The following is a 19,131-nucleotide window of genomic DNA, read 5'->3' on the forward strand; positions in this document are numbered from 1 at the left end:
TTTTATTTAAAAAAATGCAAAAGCACACAGGAAAAAATAAATCTTTTTAGTACCCCCTCCCCAAAGGTAACCACGGTCAACGATTTGGTGTGTAACATTTTCTGTCTTTCTCCATGTGGTTACATTAATGTATGTATGTTTACCAAAAGGTTTTTTTTAATTATTATTTTTTTTTTACGTAAATGGAATCATTCTGCATGCATTGTTCTGCATCTTGCTTTTTTTCACTCAGTAATACATATAGGGGATCTTTTCATGATATAAATTGAATTCATTCTTTTTTTTTTTTTAAACTGCTGCATGGTACTCCACAGTATGGATGAACAGTAATTCATTTACTGTTTCTCTGTTAGTGGACATACAGGCTGTTAACAGTTTTTTTTCTTAATACAAATAGTAGTGCTTTTTTTTTTTTTTTTTTGACATCCTCAGCATATATCTGTGTACTTACGCAAGTATTTCTGGCAGTATAGGAACAGTAAGTGGAATTGCTGGGTCACATGGTAGGTACATTTTTAAAATAGTGATGACTGCTGCTTAGTTGTACATTAAAAGGGATTTATACCAATAACTTACATATATATGTATTTTTTCATACTCTCACCTAAATTCAATTTCAGTCTCTTTTTTGCTAATGATGAAAAATATTTCATTTAAAAATTTGCATATCTCTGCTTACTAATGTTTTTAGTTTCTCTTTATGTGTTTGTTGAACTTTCAAGTGAATTGCTTATATCTTCTCATTTTTTCCTATTGCGTTTTGATAGTTTTTCTTAATGAGTCGTAGGAATGCTTTATGTATTATGGCTGTTATCTTTGATTTTATGTATATACTTATACAGTCATTGCTTGTTTTAACTCTTCCTGTTATCTTGTTCTATAGAAACTTTTATATTTTTATATAGTTAAATTTACTAATTTTTTTCTTTAGGGTTTGTCTGGATTTTGTGTCTTACTAAGGAAGATCCTATCCCAAGCATATACATGTTTTACAGTAATTTCACATAATACTTGTATAACTTTGTTTTTAATCCTGCTGTATAATTTTGTGTATGGTAGGAGATGGAGATCTGTTTTAATTAGAACTTGTTTTCAGTTGCAAGCTACCAAACCAGCTTAAACTAGCTTAAGTGAAAAGGGAAATTAACTAGCTCATGTAATTGGAAAGTCCAAACCATCATCAGGCATAACTGGACCCCCAGGTATCAAAGCTTTTCTGTCTTCCTCTCTTTCTCTCCACCTTTTGATGTGCATATGTTTGTATGTTAACTTCATTCTCTCCTAATACAGACAGGCTTTTTCCAAGTGGCAGGGAAGATGGCATCAGCGGTTTGTATTCATATCTTTCCAAGGTCTGTGACCCAAAGGCAAGGCCCCTACTCCTGCTCCAAATCAAAAGTCCTTGAGGAAGGAATTTGAGTGGCCTATCTTGGACATATTGTTCCCACCCCTGTGGCCAGGGCAGGCAAGGTATTATAATTGATGGCTCCAGCAAAAGTATATGATTGGAGTGGGGTAGGAATGGTTTTCCAAAGAAAGAGGAATGCTGCAAAGATAGGAAACAAATATCCCCACAGTTACACCTTTTGGTAGCTCAGCACGGACATATTTACTCAAAATCGAAAATGCTTCTGCCTAACACAACGCAAAGATCTCACCCACACCTGAGGATTTTTTCAAAAACTTCCCAAAATTACCTCTGGTAGTTGAACTTTATTTAGAACTTCTGTGTGTTGTATATTATTTTTGATTAGGTCTGGATATAGTTTCTCTCAATCTCACAATCTGTGAGCCAAATTATGAATTTAACTGCCTGTCACACTTGTTATCCTGATAGTGGAGGGTGTTCTGGCTGCCCTTGTTTTTTTGGGAGGATGGCTGTGGATGAAACGTGAGAAATATATGGGAAGATCCCCCTTCTGGAGGCCATTCTGCTTTAGCAGCTAGTTCCTGCTGGCTGTTGTCAGGGATGGGTTGTTGGGGATTTGGCAGTAGCACTCCCTCATAAATTGCCTGGGTACCCAGCCGAGTCCCCATTACCCAGAAACTCTTCTCAGAGTCTCTGAAGGTAAAGCCCCTCTACTTGCTCTGTTGGTCTGCTTTGCAGACCCAATTCCCTAGCCTTCATGAATGAAGTCCTGCCTAGGCAGAATTCTGCCTCCTGCCATCCTTAAACAATGAGCTCTAGAGGCTGGGGTAAAGCAGCTCTGTATTCTGCCTCTAGGCTGCATGGCAGTGATTCACTCCTTTATGATAGGAATGTGGCCTTTGGGCAGGGGGTGTTAGATAAGCCTTGTTCCCTTTCTCAGCCCTTTCAAGTTCTTACCCCCAGGGATGAATTTTCTGCCTCCTTTCCCTTATTTTATTAAACTTAGCAAGTGTCAGGGTGCCTGACTGGCTCAGTCGGAAGAGTATGCGACTCTTGATCTCTGGGTCATGAGTTCGAGCCCCACGTTGAGGGTAGAGATTACTTAAATAAATAAACTTAAAAAAACAACACCTTAGCAAGTGTCAAAGGATTGACTCTCAGCTGTATTGGATCTTTGGCTCTAAATTGAAGGGCTTTTAAAAAGCACTGTGCCTTCCCTTTCTGCTTTTAGGAAGTCCAGCTTAGATAAGATGCTGTCTAAAAAGTCTTTATTGTAGGACCGTATAGATGGCCCCAGGAAGTAGCCACCATAGTTCAGTATCTTGACATAAAACTTCAGCATGGGTAGACTCATGGTCTGGGACCCAAGAGAAAATTGTTGATAGTCTGATTAACTGCTTTGCTGTCACACATTGAAGATTTCTACTTCCCAGCCTGGAATGGAAAAACACCCAGTATCCCTTACCCATCTTGATTCAGTCAGTGCCATATTTTGGGGTCAGAAATCTTAAAATACTCTGGATTATTTAGAATTTTTTGGTTTTAAGTGACAGAAATCCACCAAACTTGCTTAAAATAAAAAGGGAATTTAATTGGGTCATGCAATTGGGAAGTCTAGAGGTAGTAACAGACAGCTTCAGGTGCATTATTGGACCCTGGGCACCAAATGAGGTTATCATGGGTCTTCCTCTTATCCCCACTCCCCCCCCCACCCCACCTGCCTCCGTGATGAGCTTATTGTCTCATATTTTTAAAAGTTTTTTCCCATGTTGTGGGATAAAAAGTAGACAGCCTCTAATTTATACTCTTTTTGTTCGCTAACACAAAAAGCAAAACTGGGGCACCTGGGTGGCTCAGTTGGAAGAGCATACGACCCTTGGTCTTGGGGTTGTGAGTTCAAGCCCCATGTTGGGTAGAGATTACTTAAATAATAAATAAACAACTTTAAAAAAAAAGACCCTTTATCCATCTCCAGATTTAAAAAATTAGAGTAGTATGCTGAATGGCTTGGGACAGTCACTGTGGCCAGGTGGTTATGTGCTGTCAGGCTAAGCTGGGTGACGTTGTTCACCCAATATGGTAGGATATATTGATTTATAGCCCTCGCTGAATCATGATTGAAGTGGGGGAAAAGCATCTGCACAAAGGAAAGAAACGGTGTTGGTCAGATAAAATTAAGAAATGTTTCCTGAATTGTCTTTTGTATTTTTCAAAATAGCCAGTTTTCCCAATCTAATTTTTTTCTCTACTCAAAATGCCATCTTTATAATGTATACTATATAGTAAATTTTATGTTTGGCCTTTCATTTGCCAGTGACACACTATTGTTCATGTTAAAGAGCTTAAATTAAACAGAGAGAAATCTTGTTCAACTGTCTGGCCAATGGAAATTGGATAGTGATATGATAGTTTTAAGAATGTAGAGAAATTTTCAGCCAAAGTGAGATTCTTGGCAAAGCAGTAATTGCCCCTTGGTGGTGCAGTCTGTGGCTTTAAAAAATTAAGTTGTTAAGAAAATGTGAGAGGCCTTTATTATAGTGAAAAAACTAATTTAGTTGATTTCACATGTATAATTATTTGCATACACAGATAATTCTAGGTTCCTTAGGTGAAAATTCACTTGGCATTTATGTTTATAAGCTTTACATCATTAGGTATTTAAACAGTTTCAATGGAAATCTTTCTAAAATTAATTATACCCTTTTTGTACATCATCCATATTGAATATATAAGGCAGTGTTTTATTAGTGTGCATTTTGAGTTATGATGTTTGTTGCTTATACATTTGTAGTAGCCCTTCATGTTTTCTAGTACATGAGCTTTGAAACGATAACCTGGCATGTTTGAATTTTCTGTAAAATAATAAGTGACTCACAGTAAAGGTCTTTTAAGTACAACCTTTAAGAATTAATATATTTGCTTTGGCTATTCAAGGACTTTTTGTTTACTTTCTGGATCTTAGATGTGCATCAGATAAGAGTTTTGGATAAGTAAGGTGTTGTTATAAATAACTTACTGTTAGCAATTACTTTTGGCTTTTCATCTGATAACAGGTGATTTCAAATCGGAGAAGTCTAATGGGGAAATAAGTGAGTCTCCTGGAGCCGGAAGAGGGGCATCTGGGTCAACTCGAATTATCACCAGATTACGGAATCCAGACAGCAAACTTAGCCAGCTGAAGAGCCAACAGGTGGCAGCTGCAGCCCATGAAGCAAATAAATTATTTAAGGAGGGCAAAGAGGTATATGTTCCTTCTGTTTAAAACAAAAATCTCTGGAATGTGAAATAATTTTATTTATCCGACCTGAAAAGTAGGGGCAGGAAGTTTGTAGACCTACTTTTGAATTGTATTTTTCTACTTTCAAGAGTGTAGTGGGTAGCAGGTTAAAAGTGGTTAGGTTTATAACACATATAATACATATTTTATACAATAAATATAGTTGTGTACCCAAATTTCACTTCATGTGGGGAAATGCTGTAATTGGGTGGTATACTTTCTTACTATATGGTTAGTTTTATTGTATATAATTCTAAAGAGATAGAGGCTTCTTTTTCACATATGGTAAAGAGTGCACTATTTTTGTGGGCTTTAGTAAAGAGTTATAGGTGATTTAATGCTCAGTTCTAGCTATAATAATTTTTTTAAAGATTTTATTTATTTATTAGAGCATGAGCAGGGAGGAGAGGGAGAGGGAGAAGCAGACTCCCTGCTGAGCAGGGAAGCCCGACACGGGGCTCCATCCCAGGACCCTGAGATCATAACCTGAGCCAAAGGCAGACGCTTAACCTACTGAGCCACCCAGGCCCCCCCTTTAAAGATTTCTTTATTATTTTAGAGAGAGAAAGAGTATGCACAAAAGAGGGGGGCAGAGGGTAAGGGAGAGAGAACATCTCAAGCAGACTCCCCACTAAGCCAGAAACCCAACGAGGGGCTTGATCTCACAACTCTGAGATCATGACCTGAGCTGAAATCAAGAGTCAGACACTTAACCGACTGAACCACCCAGGTGTCCCTAGTATTTTTATTTTTATTTTATATTTCTTAAGAAGTAATTGCTACACCCAATGTGGGGCTTGAACTCACAACCCAAAGATCAAAGAGTCATACACTTTACCGACTGAGCCAGCCAGGCGCCGCAGCTAGGACTTAGTGTTTCTGTTCCCCAGCTGGCCAGGGTGGCAGAATCATGCCACAACTGTGTCTCCCATATTTAAGAATTATTTGCAAGGTAGATATGCAAGAATATATAGTGTTTTTTCCTAAACATCATAGGAATTTCTTTTTTTTTAAAGATTTTTATTTATTTATTTGACACAGAGAGAGATAGCGAGAGCAGGAACACAAGCAGGGGGAGTGGGAGAGGGAGAAGCAGGCTTCCCGCCGAGCAGGGAGCCCGATGTGGGACTCGATCCCAGGACCCTGGCATCATGACCTGAGCCGAAGGCAGACGCTTAATGACTGAGCCACCCAGGCGCCCCATCATAGGAATTTCTTTAAAGCAATAGCTTCTAAGCTGGTTTTTCACTCTGACCCTCAGTATGACATTTTTCATAGTAACCCAGTACACACATTCAGAAATTTCCTGAAATAGTATTTTACCTTACCATGTGGGAAGCACTCTGTTATTTTCTCTTCTAGTCTAGTTGATTGTGTTGTATTTTGTTTTTTTAAAAGTTGAGAAAGATCCACTATTGATCTCACGGTTCACTAAAGGATTGGGATCAGCTGTTTGAAAACATGCTGCTTTTAAAGTATCCATGGGCTGTCATATTAAAGCTGGAATAATAAAAGGAGCAGACAAAAATATATTTTTAGGAATATATTTTTTGGGGAATAGTACATGTAATGCCTTCCTTTTTCCCTACCCTGTATATTATAAGCTTGAAGTAATGATTGGTGAATGAGGTACACATGTGGTTTTGTGTGTATATTTGAGATACTTAAAAATACTTCATAATATCTGACATATAATAGGCACTTAGTAGAGGTTCTTTTTATGGGAAGATCTTGGTTGTTTAATTATAAACAGGTGTAGCTTTTAACTTCACTTACAGATCTCAAACGTTCAGTTGTAAGATATACCTGAACTTTATTTGGAATGATAAATCACAGATTATTGAAAGACAGTTGATCAAGTTTACATATTTGATATGAATAATGAGTCTTTTTATTTTCTTGGTCAGGTACTGGTAGTTAACTCTCAAGGAGAAATTTCACGGTTGAGCACCAAAAAGGAAGTGGTCATGAAAGGAAATATCAACAATTATTTTAAGTTGGGTCAAGAAGGGAAGTATCGTGTCTACCACAATCAGTACTCCACCAATTCATTTGCTTTGAATAAGCACCAGCACAGAGAAGATCATGATAAGAGAAGACATCTTGCACATAAATTCTGTCTGACTCCAGCAGGAGAGTTCAAATGGAATGGTTCTGTCCATGGGTCCAAAGTTCTTACCATATCTACTCTGAGACTGACTATCACCCAACTAGAAAACAATATCCCTTCATCCTTTCTTCATCCAAATTGGGCTTCACACAGGTAAAGGAAACTAAAGTTCATTTATTGTTGTGAATATACTAAATATTTACAAAATGATTATTGCAGGTGCTCACTTGAAACTCATTACCAATGAATTGAATGAAGTCAGTTTAGTTAAGCAAAACACTGAGGACATTAGGGATGTGAGTATACTTCTAAGTTACTGGACCAACATTAGCATTTGGAAGATTTCTGGAAAGCAGAGTCTTCATCCCTGGAGTCAAGAGGAGGCCAAAGTTCCAGAACACTGTAGGAGGTTTAAGGAGTTGGAAGACTAATTAATCTCTGGGATTCCTTCTAGTGTTGAAAATCTATGATTCATGGGTCCTGTCCCTGTGCTTTAATAAAACCACCATTTTGCACCAAAAAAAAAATAAAAAAACTATGATTCTGTGAGGTAGGAATTCCCAGTAGCAGTATATTTAAACCTGCTTAGCCTAGAAACATACGCTCTATGAGATGGAGACAGAAATTACAGCTCTTGTGGTTTTAATTTAAGACCAACAAGTAAAATACCTTTTTTCCCCTCCTTCTGAAATACAGGGCAAATTGGATCAAAGCAGTTCAGATGTGTAGCAAACCCAGAGAATTTGCACTGGCTTTAGCGATTTTGGAGTGTGCAGTCAAACCTGTTGTGATGCTACCAATATGGCGAGAATCTTTAGGACACACCAGGTAAGTGAGTTCTGAGCCTTGTAAATGGTATACCATACTCCCTTTTGGAATATTAGCCTATTAATAATGACAGTTAATGTATTTAAAAGGTCATATTACATATTAAATTTAACTCTTCCTGGCCTTGTTTTCCTCCTCTATGAGATGTAACATGAATAAATATTATTTCTTATTTTTTTAAAGTAAAAATTAGCATATATATTGAATAGAAAGAGCACTCACATTTTTTGAATATTCTAGAATGTTTCAGTTACTGTGCTAGGCATCTGATTTACTTAGAATTGAATGTCCAAACATCATTCAGCTCCTAAGTAGACCCAGAGTTGTGTGACTTCAGCAGAAGGTTAAAAAAAATGATAAATTTTGTGACTTGAATCTGCTTTTTAATTCTAGTGGATTTAACTTTATTTAGTCTTTAAAAAGTTATCACTATAAAAACTAACATAAGCTTATGGTAAAAAATATAAATTACTATTCAAAGTGAAAAGAAAGAATCATTTTACCTTCCCTGCCCCTTTACGGAGCCCATTCTGAAGGTATGATACTGTTATTTTGTTAATATAAATATATTTTGTTTTGCTTCCCACATCTGTGTTTTATTTTATAATGAAAAGTTTTTTTAAGAAAAGTAGTTTACACCTCCTAAATTTTCATCTGCTAAGGATTGCTCTCAGTTGTTTTTTGTTTTTGTGTGTGTGTGTGTGTGTGTGTGTGTGTTCTCCTTACATAAATCTTATACTTTGTTTTCTCTCTTTTCCACCTCCTGTTTTGAATGTAATTGCTGCTACCAGTAGAGGCTTCCACAAGTGGAATGGATTTAATTCTTCCTGGGATTAAAAAAAGAGGGTTAAGTTCAGGTGCTATAGACTGCATGCTAGGAGAGGAGAGCTGAATGGTGGGCATGCTTTTATTCTACTGCTTATTGATCTCTTTCATCAAGGTAGAGCAAGGAGAGAGTCAGAGGCAATTGTGAAGCAATACTCTGAGTTTCTGTTGCTCCTTCTTGCATTTACCTCCAGACATGCCCAAAACTGTTCTGTCCCAACGTTCTTCTATTCAGTGGTCATCCTGAAGCTAATGTTGGTGGGCCAAGCAGCCATGTCTCTGGTGACAGAGATCAGTACTTCGAGAACTGAAACTTAGCTAAATGTTGTTAAACTCCAGTACTCAAACATAACTTAAAGTGACTAAATCATACCTTTTATAAATTCATTTCTCAATTTTAAACATTCCAGTGGAAGGTGGAATTCAACTTTTTTTTTTAATTGAGTTTGGTTTTTTTTCTTCCTGGTTTGTCATTATGACTAGCCTTCTAAACATGTTACTTAGAGTTATAAAATTATATCATGAATTGTATTTGTATTAGTATGACACATCTAGTAATATATATGAAAGAACTCTTTTTTAATATGAGGTAAAGTAGAATGCTCTGAATTTTTTAAAAAATTAGAGACTGAGATTCAGAAAAATTAGAGATTAATAATAGGACTCTAACTTCTCTCAATACTATGGTCAAAAACTTCCAGGTGACAAACTTCTCTAAGACTTGACCCTAAGGAACTGTTTACAAATTCAGCCAATGATTTTATTCATTAAATGATTATTTATTATGATAGTCAATAATAAAGCTTTGAGAGCCTTCTAAATATCTAACAATTGCAGAACATTTTAAAAATAGTAAATTAAGATTTTTTTGAGAAAATTATAAAGTCTTTGTTGAAAAACAACATTAGGTATGGAAGAATACCTAAATGAATAGAAGTATATTTCATGTTCATGTATAGGAATACTGTCTTAAATTTTTCTCATGTTATTACATAATTACATAATTATGTAATTATTAATTCCAATAGCATGAATAATTATCATTGGGCTTTCTGTGGAATTTGACAAGATTAAAAATTTTATATGGAAAGGGCAACAGTAGGGTTTACATCTAAAGGACAGGGTAGAGGGATGCCTGGGTGGCTCTGTCAGTTAAGCGTCTGCCTTCGGCTCAGGTCATGAACCCAGAGTCCTGGGATCGAGTCCTGAGTCAGGCTTCCTGCTCGGAGGGAAGTCTGCTCTTCCCTCCGCCTGCCGCTCCCCTTGCTTGTGCTTTATCTCTATCTCTCTCTCTCTCTGACAAATAAATAAAATATTAAAAAAAAAAAAAAAAGAAAGGGCAGGGTAGAAAGACTTGTCCTACCAGATAACAAAACTTACTTGGTAGCTATAATAATACTGTGGTATAGATGCAAAGATAAATAAACCAGTGGTACAGAATAAACCATCCAGAAAGAGACCAGCCCATATATAGACATGTAATAGATGATAGAGTAGCATTTTAAAAAGATTGAACTCTTCAGTAGCAGGTGTGATGAGGCAATTTGAGTTATCTATATGGGGAAAATTGGATCCCATTCTTCTTATCATACACAGTAGTCAGTTCCAGGTAGAATAAATCCTAAATGTGAAAAGCAAAACTCCCAGGAAGAAAATATAAGAGATTATGATTTTGGAATGAAGAAAGTTCCCTCCTTCCCTCCCTTCCTGTCTCCTCTGCTTCCTTCCCTTCTTCCTTCTATTTCATTTCCCTTTTCCCCTTGCCTCTCCTTCCCATATTTTTTCCTTCTCCCTCCCCTCCTCCCATACTTCATTCCTTTTCTCTTACTCTTGATTGTTTTTTACCTTCCTGATTCATTATGTTTCAGAACATACCAAAGTGTGGCATTATTTCTCCCGTTTATAAGCTGTTATCCATCAGATAAGAATGAGTGTGCATATATGTGTCTGTCTGCTGTTACTACAGGTGACTTTCCTTTTTCATGTTTAATATTATGACACATACATAAGATTGTAATATATAAGCAAGAATGGGTCATAATAAAATAACACTTGTGAATTCATCAACCAGTTTAAAAAATAAGAACATTATCATTATTGCATCTACTCTGCATTCACATGACCTTGCCTCCCCTGAGAGATAACCGTAATTTTTAAGTTTGTGTTTTGTTATACCCATTCTTTGACTATGTAGTTTTATCACATATGTATAGATCAGTGAATGGTGGATTGTTTCCTGTTGTTTGAGTTTCATAATAATGTGTCATCCTAAAAAACTAAGTCATAGATGGGTTAAAAGGAATTTTTATTTTTTTATCATACTATAGTCAAAGGAGGGTTAGTATTCACAATATATTCAAGAACTTCTATAGTTCAGTAAGAAAAAAATCAAACCATTTAGTAGGAAAAAAGGCCAAAGATACAGATATAATTCACAGGAGACACAAATAGCCGAAACATGATAATTTCCCTGGTAACGTGAGGTAAATGCACATTAAAACTAGGGACTATTATTTCATACCCACTGGATTGTTAAAAATTTAAAGAATATAGGCAAATATGTGACATAATAGGAAGAGAATTCTGATACACTGCTGATAAAAGAGCAAGGAGGGAAATGGTTGCTGCAACCATGTTAAAGAATCATTTGGTAAAAACAAAGTTCAAAATACAATTCTACTCCTAACTCAGTACCTTAGAGAGACCTTACATGCGTACATGAGAAGACATGTAGGAAGATTTTTTTTTTTTTAGTAGATTCCACGCCCATTGTGGAGCCCAATACAGGACTTGAACTCACGACCCTGAGATCAAGACCTGAGCTGAGATCAGGAGTTGGCTGCTTAACTGACTGAGCCACCCAGGCGCCCTAAGATGTTTCTTACAGTATTTTGTAATGGTGAAATTTGGTAACAATCCCTAACTGTCCATAATTAGGCACATTTAAGTTACGGTGTGATTCTGTAATGGGCCATTATACAGCCATGAAACTAGAGCAAGTGTCAGTGAGATTGAATCTCATAAATGTACAATAGAGTTAAAACAGTTCTTTTCTTAAAAACAAATGTAGTATGATTCTATTTATGTAAAGTTTAAAAGCATGTATTCTAGTATAAAATACTGTTTATGGATACAGACATTTGTGGTAAAAGTTTAAAGAAATGCAAGAGCTGTATGCTTGAAATCTAAGAAATACACTTCTAAATAAATAACAAATGTTCAAAAAAAATTGTAATGGAAACTAGAAAACACTTTGAATTGAATGTTCACGAGAATCCTACGTATATTGAAATTTGTAGGCTGCCACTAAAGAGTACCCTGGGGGAAATTGGTAGTCTTCAATGCTTACATTAGAAAAGAAGAACTACAAATTAATTAGCTAGGTATACACCTCAAGAAGTCACCCCGAAGACAGGAAATATTAAGAACTATTGAATATTAAATATTTGATGAAATAGAGAACATACCTTAGATTCCCATTATAATTTACAAACCTCTGATGAGATTATCAGGAAAGAAAAAATAAAGGGGAAAACACAAATAACAAAAATAGAAAACACAAATATCAAAAATAGAAAAGGGGCTATGCCAATCAGTATTTCTGATTCACTCTCACTGGCCCTAGGGATTTTAAACCTTCAGAGGGTCCACTAACATAGTGTTCAGGCTTCCTGTATCCATAGAGGAAGGGCCCACTGGGCTTCTAGTTTTGGGTAGAAGGATTGGGGAAGAGGGTCCCCAGTCCCCCACCCCCATCTCAGTTATTAGACAGTAGGGTATGGGCCACGCTCTCTTCTCAGGCAGGAAAAGGGTTTCTGGTTCAGTTTAGAGGATGTGACTGTACCTATCAATAAGGAGGTGGGCAGGACCAGACGACTTCATAAGGAAGTTCTTCAGATTTCAGGTAATAGGTAATTCTATTCAAACTCTTCCATAAAATGGGAAAAGAAGGAAATCTTGCAGATTATTATTTGTTAGTATAACACTATTATAAAACTTGATACATAGTAATGGACAAAAGATAACTAGAAAATTATGGCCCTGTCTCCTTTATTAATATTTATCGTTGGTTAATAATTAATGGCAAATAGATGTGCATTCAGGTACTCCTAAAACATTAGCAAATATATTCAGGAGTAAATTTTTAAAATTATAAACCATGGCTAAATTGGCTTCCCCTAGACATGGAAGACTTGTCCACTCTTAGGAAATATCATGCTATTTTAAGAAGTCAAAGAGTGAAAACTTTGATCATCTCATTAGATACCAAGAAGGTATAAGTTCATTAATTCTTGTTTAAAAAAATCTTAACTAGGAATAGAGAATAGCCTTTTTTGGTTTTTTTCCCCATAAAGATGTATTCCAAACCAAACCATCATGCTATCTTGATATGTTCCCATTAACATTCAAGTGGAACAAAACAAAAATGCCCACTGTCGATGCTTTTTAACTTTTCTTAAGTGTTAGCTAATGCAGTTAGTCAAGAGAAATAAAACATACATATATATGTGTGTATTATGTGTATGTATGTATGTATTATGTGTTGACAGATAAGGCATAATTTTTTTTTTTTTTTAAGATTTTATTTATTTATTTGAGACAGAGAGCACACATGAGAGGGGGGAGGGTCAGAGGGAGAAGCAGGCTCCCCGCCGAGCAGGGAGCCCGATGCGGGACTCGATCCCGGGACTCCAGGATCATGACCTGAGCCGAAGGCAGTCGCTTAACCAACTGAGCCACCCAGGTGCCCAAGGCATAATTATTATATGCAGCTTAAAAACCCCAAGAAAATTGAAAAACTATCAGAAACAATCTGAAAACTAAATAAAGATCTTATTTATTTATTTGAGAGAGAGGACACGCGCGTGTGTACAAGTTGGGGGCGGAGCAGAGGGAGAGGGAGAAGCAGACTCCCTGCTGAGCAGGGAGCCAAATGTGGGGCTCGATCCCAGGACCCAGGGATCATGACCGGAGCCGCAGTCAGATGCTTAACCGACTGAGCCACCCAGGCATCCCCAGAACAATACATTTTATGTAACAGTAACCATGTAGAAAATACCGTGGGAGTTCTGAGTTAAAATAACAAATTGTATAAATACATTTAATTTTGTTCCCTGCTTAACTCCCTGAAAACTGTGGCAAGGGGATTTTTTTAAAGCATAAACCCACAGAGAATAGGAGAACAACAGAGAATACAGCAGCAGTAAAGCCGTGGAAGCAGTAATACAGGTGAACAAATGGTAACCTGCCTAAGAAGGCCATAGCCCAAGTCAGTGGGGAGAAGTGAGAACTTTCTCAAGTCACACCAGAGAGTCATCCGAGGGCATAGGTGCAGAAGGTCCATAGCAGTCCATTTGGGATCATATCTGTGCAGTGTCCTTACTTCCACACAGTCCTGCCAGATAACCATGAGTATGGTGAGCCCAGTGTCTTCCAGGCCTCACTCAGACCCTCACCCTCAGATTTCACCAGAAGAGACTACTGTGACCCAGCGACATGTTTATTTTTTCCTGGGAACCTTTTTTAAATAGTAACAGTATTGCTTTTTGCTCATGCAGCTAGTTTTATTCTTGCTACTGAATTTTCAAAATCCAAACTTTATACTGTTTGGGATATACACATGGGTGATAAAACTATATAGAAAAGCAAGGGGATGATAACCCAAAAATCAGGATAATGACTGCCTGGGAGTGGGACACACTAGCTTCTGATGTATTTGGTTATTGATACAAAATTCTCTTTCTTAACCTGGTTATATCTTACATATTTTAAAAAATTATAATGAAAGAAAAGATCCCCATAACAACAACAAAACTCTCAGATAACTAGGAATAAATTTAACAAATATTTAGGATCATGTAAAGAAATCATTAAAACTTTACTAAAGATAGAAAGGATATTCAGTAAATGAAAAGGTGAAGAGGGGTGCCTGGGTGGCTCAGTCAGTTGAGCTGCTGCCTTCGGCTCAGGTCATGATCCCAGGGTCCTGGGATCGAGCCTGAGCCCTGTATTGGGCTCCCTGCTCAGCAGGGAGTCTGCTTCTCCTCCCTTCGCTGCTCCCCTGGTTCTGCTTTCTTGCTCACGCTCTCTCTCTCAAATAAATAAAATCTTTTAAAAAAATGAAAAGGTAAAGATACATCATATGTTTAGATATGTATACCACTTTTGAGAACCATGCATTATGATAATTATATTAACTTAATCTATCAAAAATCATACTCATTTGCATTATGAATAGGATTTTCCCTCCTTGGGAGGCAGACAGGCTTGATCAAAATGATACTAATATTTCAGCTAGAAAAATTAATTGCAAGAAAAGGAAAGTAGGCATGAGAAAAAAGGGAATAGATATTAGAACATTTTTGAAGCTACAATAAAAAGTAAGATTTAGAGTAGCGGGACAGAACAAAGAACCCAGAAATAGACCTACACACATGTGAGCATCTAGCAATGATAGCATTACATGTAAGAGAAAGAGGACATGTGTAGGGAAAATACCACCTGGATCCCTGCCTCAGCAAAAACATTCAGATCAATGAAGATTTTTTTAAAAAGCGAAAACTAAAAAACTTCAGTAAGAAACCATGGATTAATTATGTTTTTGTTGTGATACTTTTTTTTTAAACAGATGTAAAACCCAGATGCCATAGAGGAAAAAAGTGGATGATATATGTATTTAAAATTCTGAGTGGAAAAATAATATTATAATCAAACTCAAAAGACAGATGACAAACTGAGGAAAAATATTTGCACCACAAATGGGAAGTTACCTTAATTGATAAAGATCTTTTATAAATGAAAAGGACTAATAGTCCAGTACAGACAAGACAAAGGATTTGAACAGGCATTTTGCAGAAAAATAAATATGAAAGGCCAGTGGACATTAAAAAATGTTTACTTTTCTTGTAATTAAGGAAATGTAAATCAAAACAGTGGGATATAATCTCTTATCTCTCAACTGGACTAATAACTTAGAAGTTTGGGGGGTGCCTGGGTGGCTCAGTCGTTAAGCATCTGCCTTCGGCTCAGGTCATGATCCCAGGGTCCTGGGATCGAGCCCCGCATCGGGCTCCCTGTTCCGCGGGAAGCCTGCTTCTCCCTCTCCCACTCCCCCTGCTTCTCCCTCTCCCACTTCCCCCGTTTGTGTTCCCTCTCTCGCTGTGTGTCTCTCTGTCAAAAAAAAAAAGTCTTAACTTAGAAGTTTGGTACTAACTTGAGTGAAGGTGTGGGAAAGCAGGTGGCTTTATGGACGGCAGTGTGAAGTGTACAATTCTGAAGAGCTTTGTGGCTTTACTTGTCAGCATTTTAAGTGCAACAACCTTTGGACCTAGCTACCTCCCCACTGGGGGACACTGGGGGTACTCTCCAAGTTTACCAAGAAAGACACAAAACATTTTTTCTCATAGCTTTGTTTATAACAGCAAAGCAAGCACAAGACCCTGGGCACCACGTGGAGATTAGCAGTGGAGTTGAAGCTTGGTCCCTACTCCTGGCCATGCTCTCAGTTGCACCATGGAGGTGTGGAAGGGACACCTGCCACCCAGTGCGCCTGCCAGTATGGATGGGGTACCAGCCCGATCGGGCTTCCTTCCCAGGGCCTCTTGGCTGCCAGCAGTAGCCAAGATTTCTGCCCAGCCAAATGGAATTGACTCTTTCAGAGCTGAGCTTTGTTGCTGCCAAAACATAAGGATTGTCTTGGTGGCAGTGAGAACAATAGAATTTACTCTAGAGTAGCTAACATCACAGATTAGCTACAGTACTACCTCGGTGGCCTGGTCTCCTCAGCGAAGTGGTGCCTTTGTATTTGGTGATGAAAATGTTTCTGTTTCCCATGTGAGCACCAAGAGCACAGGCTGAGTGTCCAGCCCAGCTGTGAGCTCCCAGAGTGTCACTGCATCAGTGGTCTCCCCACACAGTGCTCCGTTCCCGGCCACCGTCAGCGCAGATAGCTCAGTTGCTCTGTCAGACCTGAACTTTCAGAGGGTTTTAAAGCTCAGCCTACAAAAACTATGTTCAGAAATACTACTTGATCCTGGCTCAGTCACTCCCTTACTCTAGCGGGCTGAGGCTGTCAGGTTATCCAGCAAGCTGTACCTGCAGAGCTTGCCCCACTCCCTGGTTCCAAGAGTAGTGGCAGATTGACGGTATTTGAGTAAGGTAGTCCCCCGTGAGCATCTCCTCCCTTTCCCCTCCTCCCCTCAGTTGTGAGAGAATGAAGATTGTTTGCTCTACTAGTGGTTGTGCAGCTAATAGGCATGAGCTCTCTCGGCCTGGGGTAGGCTAGCTTTTAGGGTCTTCTATTCCTAGGGACACAAAGCTTTCTTGAAAGTGGAGATAAATAAGGAACTTTTAGTGGGAGGATAGAGATAAAAAGAATTAAATCCCCTTGCACATCTTTCCAGCACCACCACCTCCCGCAGGTTGACAAAAGATCTGTTTTTTTGGTTTGGTTTTGTTTTTTTCTCGTAGCTATGCCCGCAAGATTGGCTACATCTGGGTAGGGATGTGCTAAAGCAGTTCTTCTACCACTGGAGCTCTTAGAGACAGGCTCTTCTCTTCATAGGTTTTGGTCAGTGTCCTTGTTTATGGGAAAGATTCCCATTCACAAAAATCTAGTCTCATCATCTTAATGTAGAGCCTCACCACAGACCCTCCTGTCTTCTTACTGCTGGTTGCAGTGATAGCCATTTTCCGTCCTGAAAAGAGAGTGTGGCCTGTGCCCTGTGTTTAATGAATGATGTGAATCGGTGTGGGTCCTTCTTTCCCAGCCTTTCCCCTCACCCAAAAGCGGGAACCTCATGGGCCTTTTTCTCTATGGTTGTAGAAAGCCTGAATTCTACATTAGTGGACCCTGTGATGGCTTTAAAACCCCCAGTGCTAGATAGAATTAGAAATATTGGTTGTTAAAATAAAAGGTTTTGGATTTGTTGGTCTTTCTGGTGGGAAGGAAATAATGTATTCTTTAATAGGGGTCTGGTTCAATAAATTATAGTATGTCCATGCAGTGGGGTATATTATTTAATTCTTTAAAAAGGTCTTTCTCTTCTGGTATGAAAAGATCTTCTAGTGCAATTATTCATTGATTAAAAGCTGTGTAGTTGTGAATGTAGTATCCCTTTTGTGTAAATATGATGTTGGTGTATATATGAATAGTTTCAGGAATAAGCCATAAGTGAGTGTATTTCTTATAGGGACACATATGGGAAGGATGGCATGTTTTTGCTTCTTTCTACTGTTTGATTTTTCCCGTTATGGAATTATTTACTTACTTATTTTTGTGAGTTGGAGTTGTCTAGGTCATGGGAATATAGCTAACCATCCTTTGATTCTGTCTTCCTAATTTGCAGTAGTGTATTTTTATCTTTTTAATTTATTTTTCAAAGTCAAATGCAATTCTTTCCATTCATATATTCTTAGGTTACACAGGATGACATCAATTGAAAGAGAAGAAAAGGAGAAAGTCAAGAAAAAAGAGAAAAAACAAGAAGAGGAAGAAACAATGCAACAGGCTACATGGGTAAAATACACGTTTCCAGTTAAACATCAGGTAATTTTTATTATAGTCTTAAAATAGGGTTAGCCATTTCTGAGACTTGTATTCTGCAACTTTGAGTATCTAAATTTTGTTTTACTTTTGACACAATCTTTTATTTAATGTAGTTGGAACAAAGTAAATCTTTCTGGCCATTTTTATAAGCATAGGTTTATCTTACTAGAATATAGGTGGGCTATTAGACTAATTTGTTGAAATTGTTAGAAAACTGTAAAATTGTGTTACATTTTTCATATTAGAAAGGGGTACAATTGACCTTGGGAAAACATGGGTTTGAACTGCATGGGTCCATTTACACACAAGATTTTTTTCCGGTAAATATAGTACAGTACTGTAAGTGTATTTTTCTTCCTTCTGATGTTTCTTTTCTTTTTTTTTTTTTTAAGATTTATTTATTTTAGAGAAAGGGTGGGGGTAGAGGGGCAGAGAGAGTCTTAAGCAGACTCCCCGCTGAGTGCAGAGTCCGTCGCGGGGCTCAATCTCATGACCCTGAGACCATGACCTGAGCCAAAAGTAAGAGTCGGACGCTTAACTGACTGCACCACCCAGGTGCCCCCTTCCTTATGATTTTCTTAATGACATTTTCTTCTCTCTAGCTTACTCTGTTGTAAAGAGTTCAGTGTATAATGCATATAACAAACAAAATATGTGTTAATCAGCTGTTTATGTTATTGGTAAGGCTTTGGTCAACAGGAGGCTATCGGTAGTTAAGTTTTGGGGGAGTCAAAAGTTACACGTGGATTTTTGACTGCATGGGGGGGCGGCAAACCCCCATGTTGTTCAAGGGTCGGCTGTAATCAGTTTTTTCATAAATCTTTGATTTCTGTTGAAAATAAAATTGATTGGTAAACTTATTTGCCTGACTATTGATCTTGTTTAGTAATAATGCATAAAACCAGATGTGCTTTATAAAAGCTTTCTCATTCTCTTTTAATCAGAATGTTTTCATTTACACCAGGTTTGGAAACAAAAAGGAGAGGAATACAGAGTAACAGGATATGGTGGTTGGAGCTGGATTAGTAAAACTCATGTTTATAGGTTTGTTCCTAAATTGCCAGGCAATACTAATGTGAATTACAGAAAGTCATTAGAAGGAAGTAAGTAATTGAAGTTATTTTTTCTGTGTTATAGTTTCTGATTTTGTACTATTTATTATAAATTTGTAGTAC

The 19,131-nt window shown here is 37.6% G+C and overlaps 1 protein-coding gene across 14 annotated transcripts in view; it reads left to right on the forward strand.

Annotated features, from left to right (window-relative positions):
- Positions 1-19,131, forward strand: part of BPTF (bromodomain PHD finger transcription factor) — a 146,984-nt gene that overhangs the window by 71,209 nt on the left and 56,644 nt on the right. For all 14 annotated transcript variants that reach the window (XM_081804660.1, XM_081804659.1, XM_081804662.1 and 11 more), the window contains 5 exons: positions 4,423-4,610; positions 6,554-6,909; positions 7,453-7,584; positions 17,827-17,956; positions 18,921-19,059. In XM_081804660.1, coding sequence (XP_081660786.1) covers positions 4,423-4,610; positions 6,554-6,909; positions 7,453-7,584; positions 17,827-17,956; positions 18,921-19,059 — 945 coding nt within the window. The remainder of the gene's footprint in view (positions 1-4,422; positions 4,611-6,553; positions 6,910-7,452; positions 7,585-17,826; positions 17,957-18,920; positions 19,060-19,131) is intronic.

The sequence above is a fragment of the Leptonychotes weddellii genome, chromosome 15 (assembly GCF_054177405.1).
Source record: "Leptonychotes weddellii isolate Sample4059 chromosome 15, ASM5417740v2, whole genome shotgun sequence".
Classification (NCBI taxonomy): Eukaryota; Metazoa; Chordata; class Mammalia; order Carnivora; family Phocidae; genus Leptonychotes; species Leptonychotes weddellii.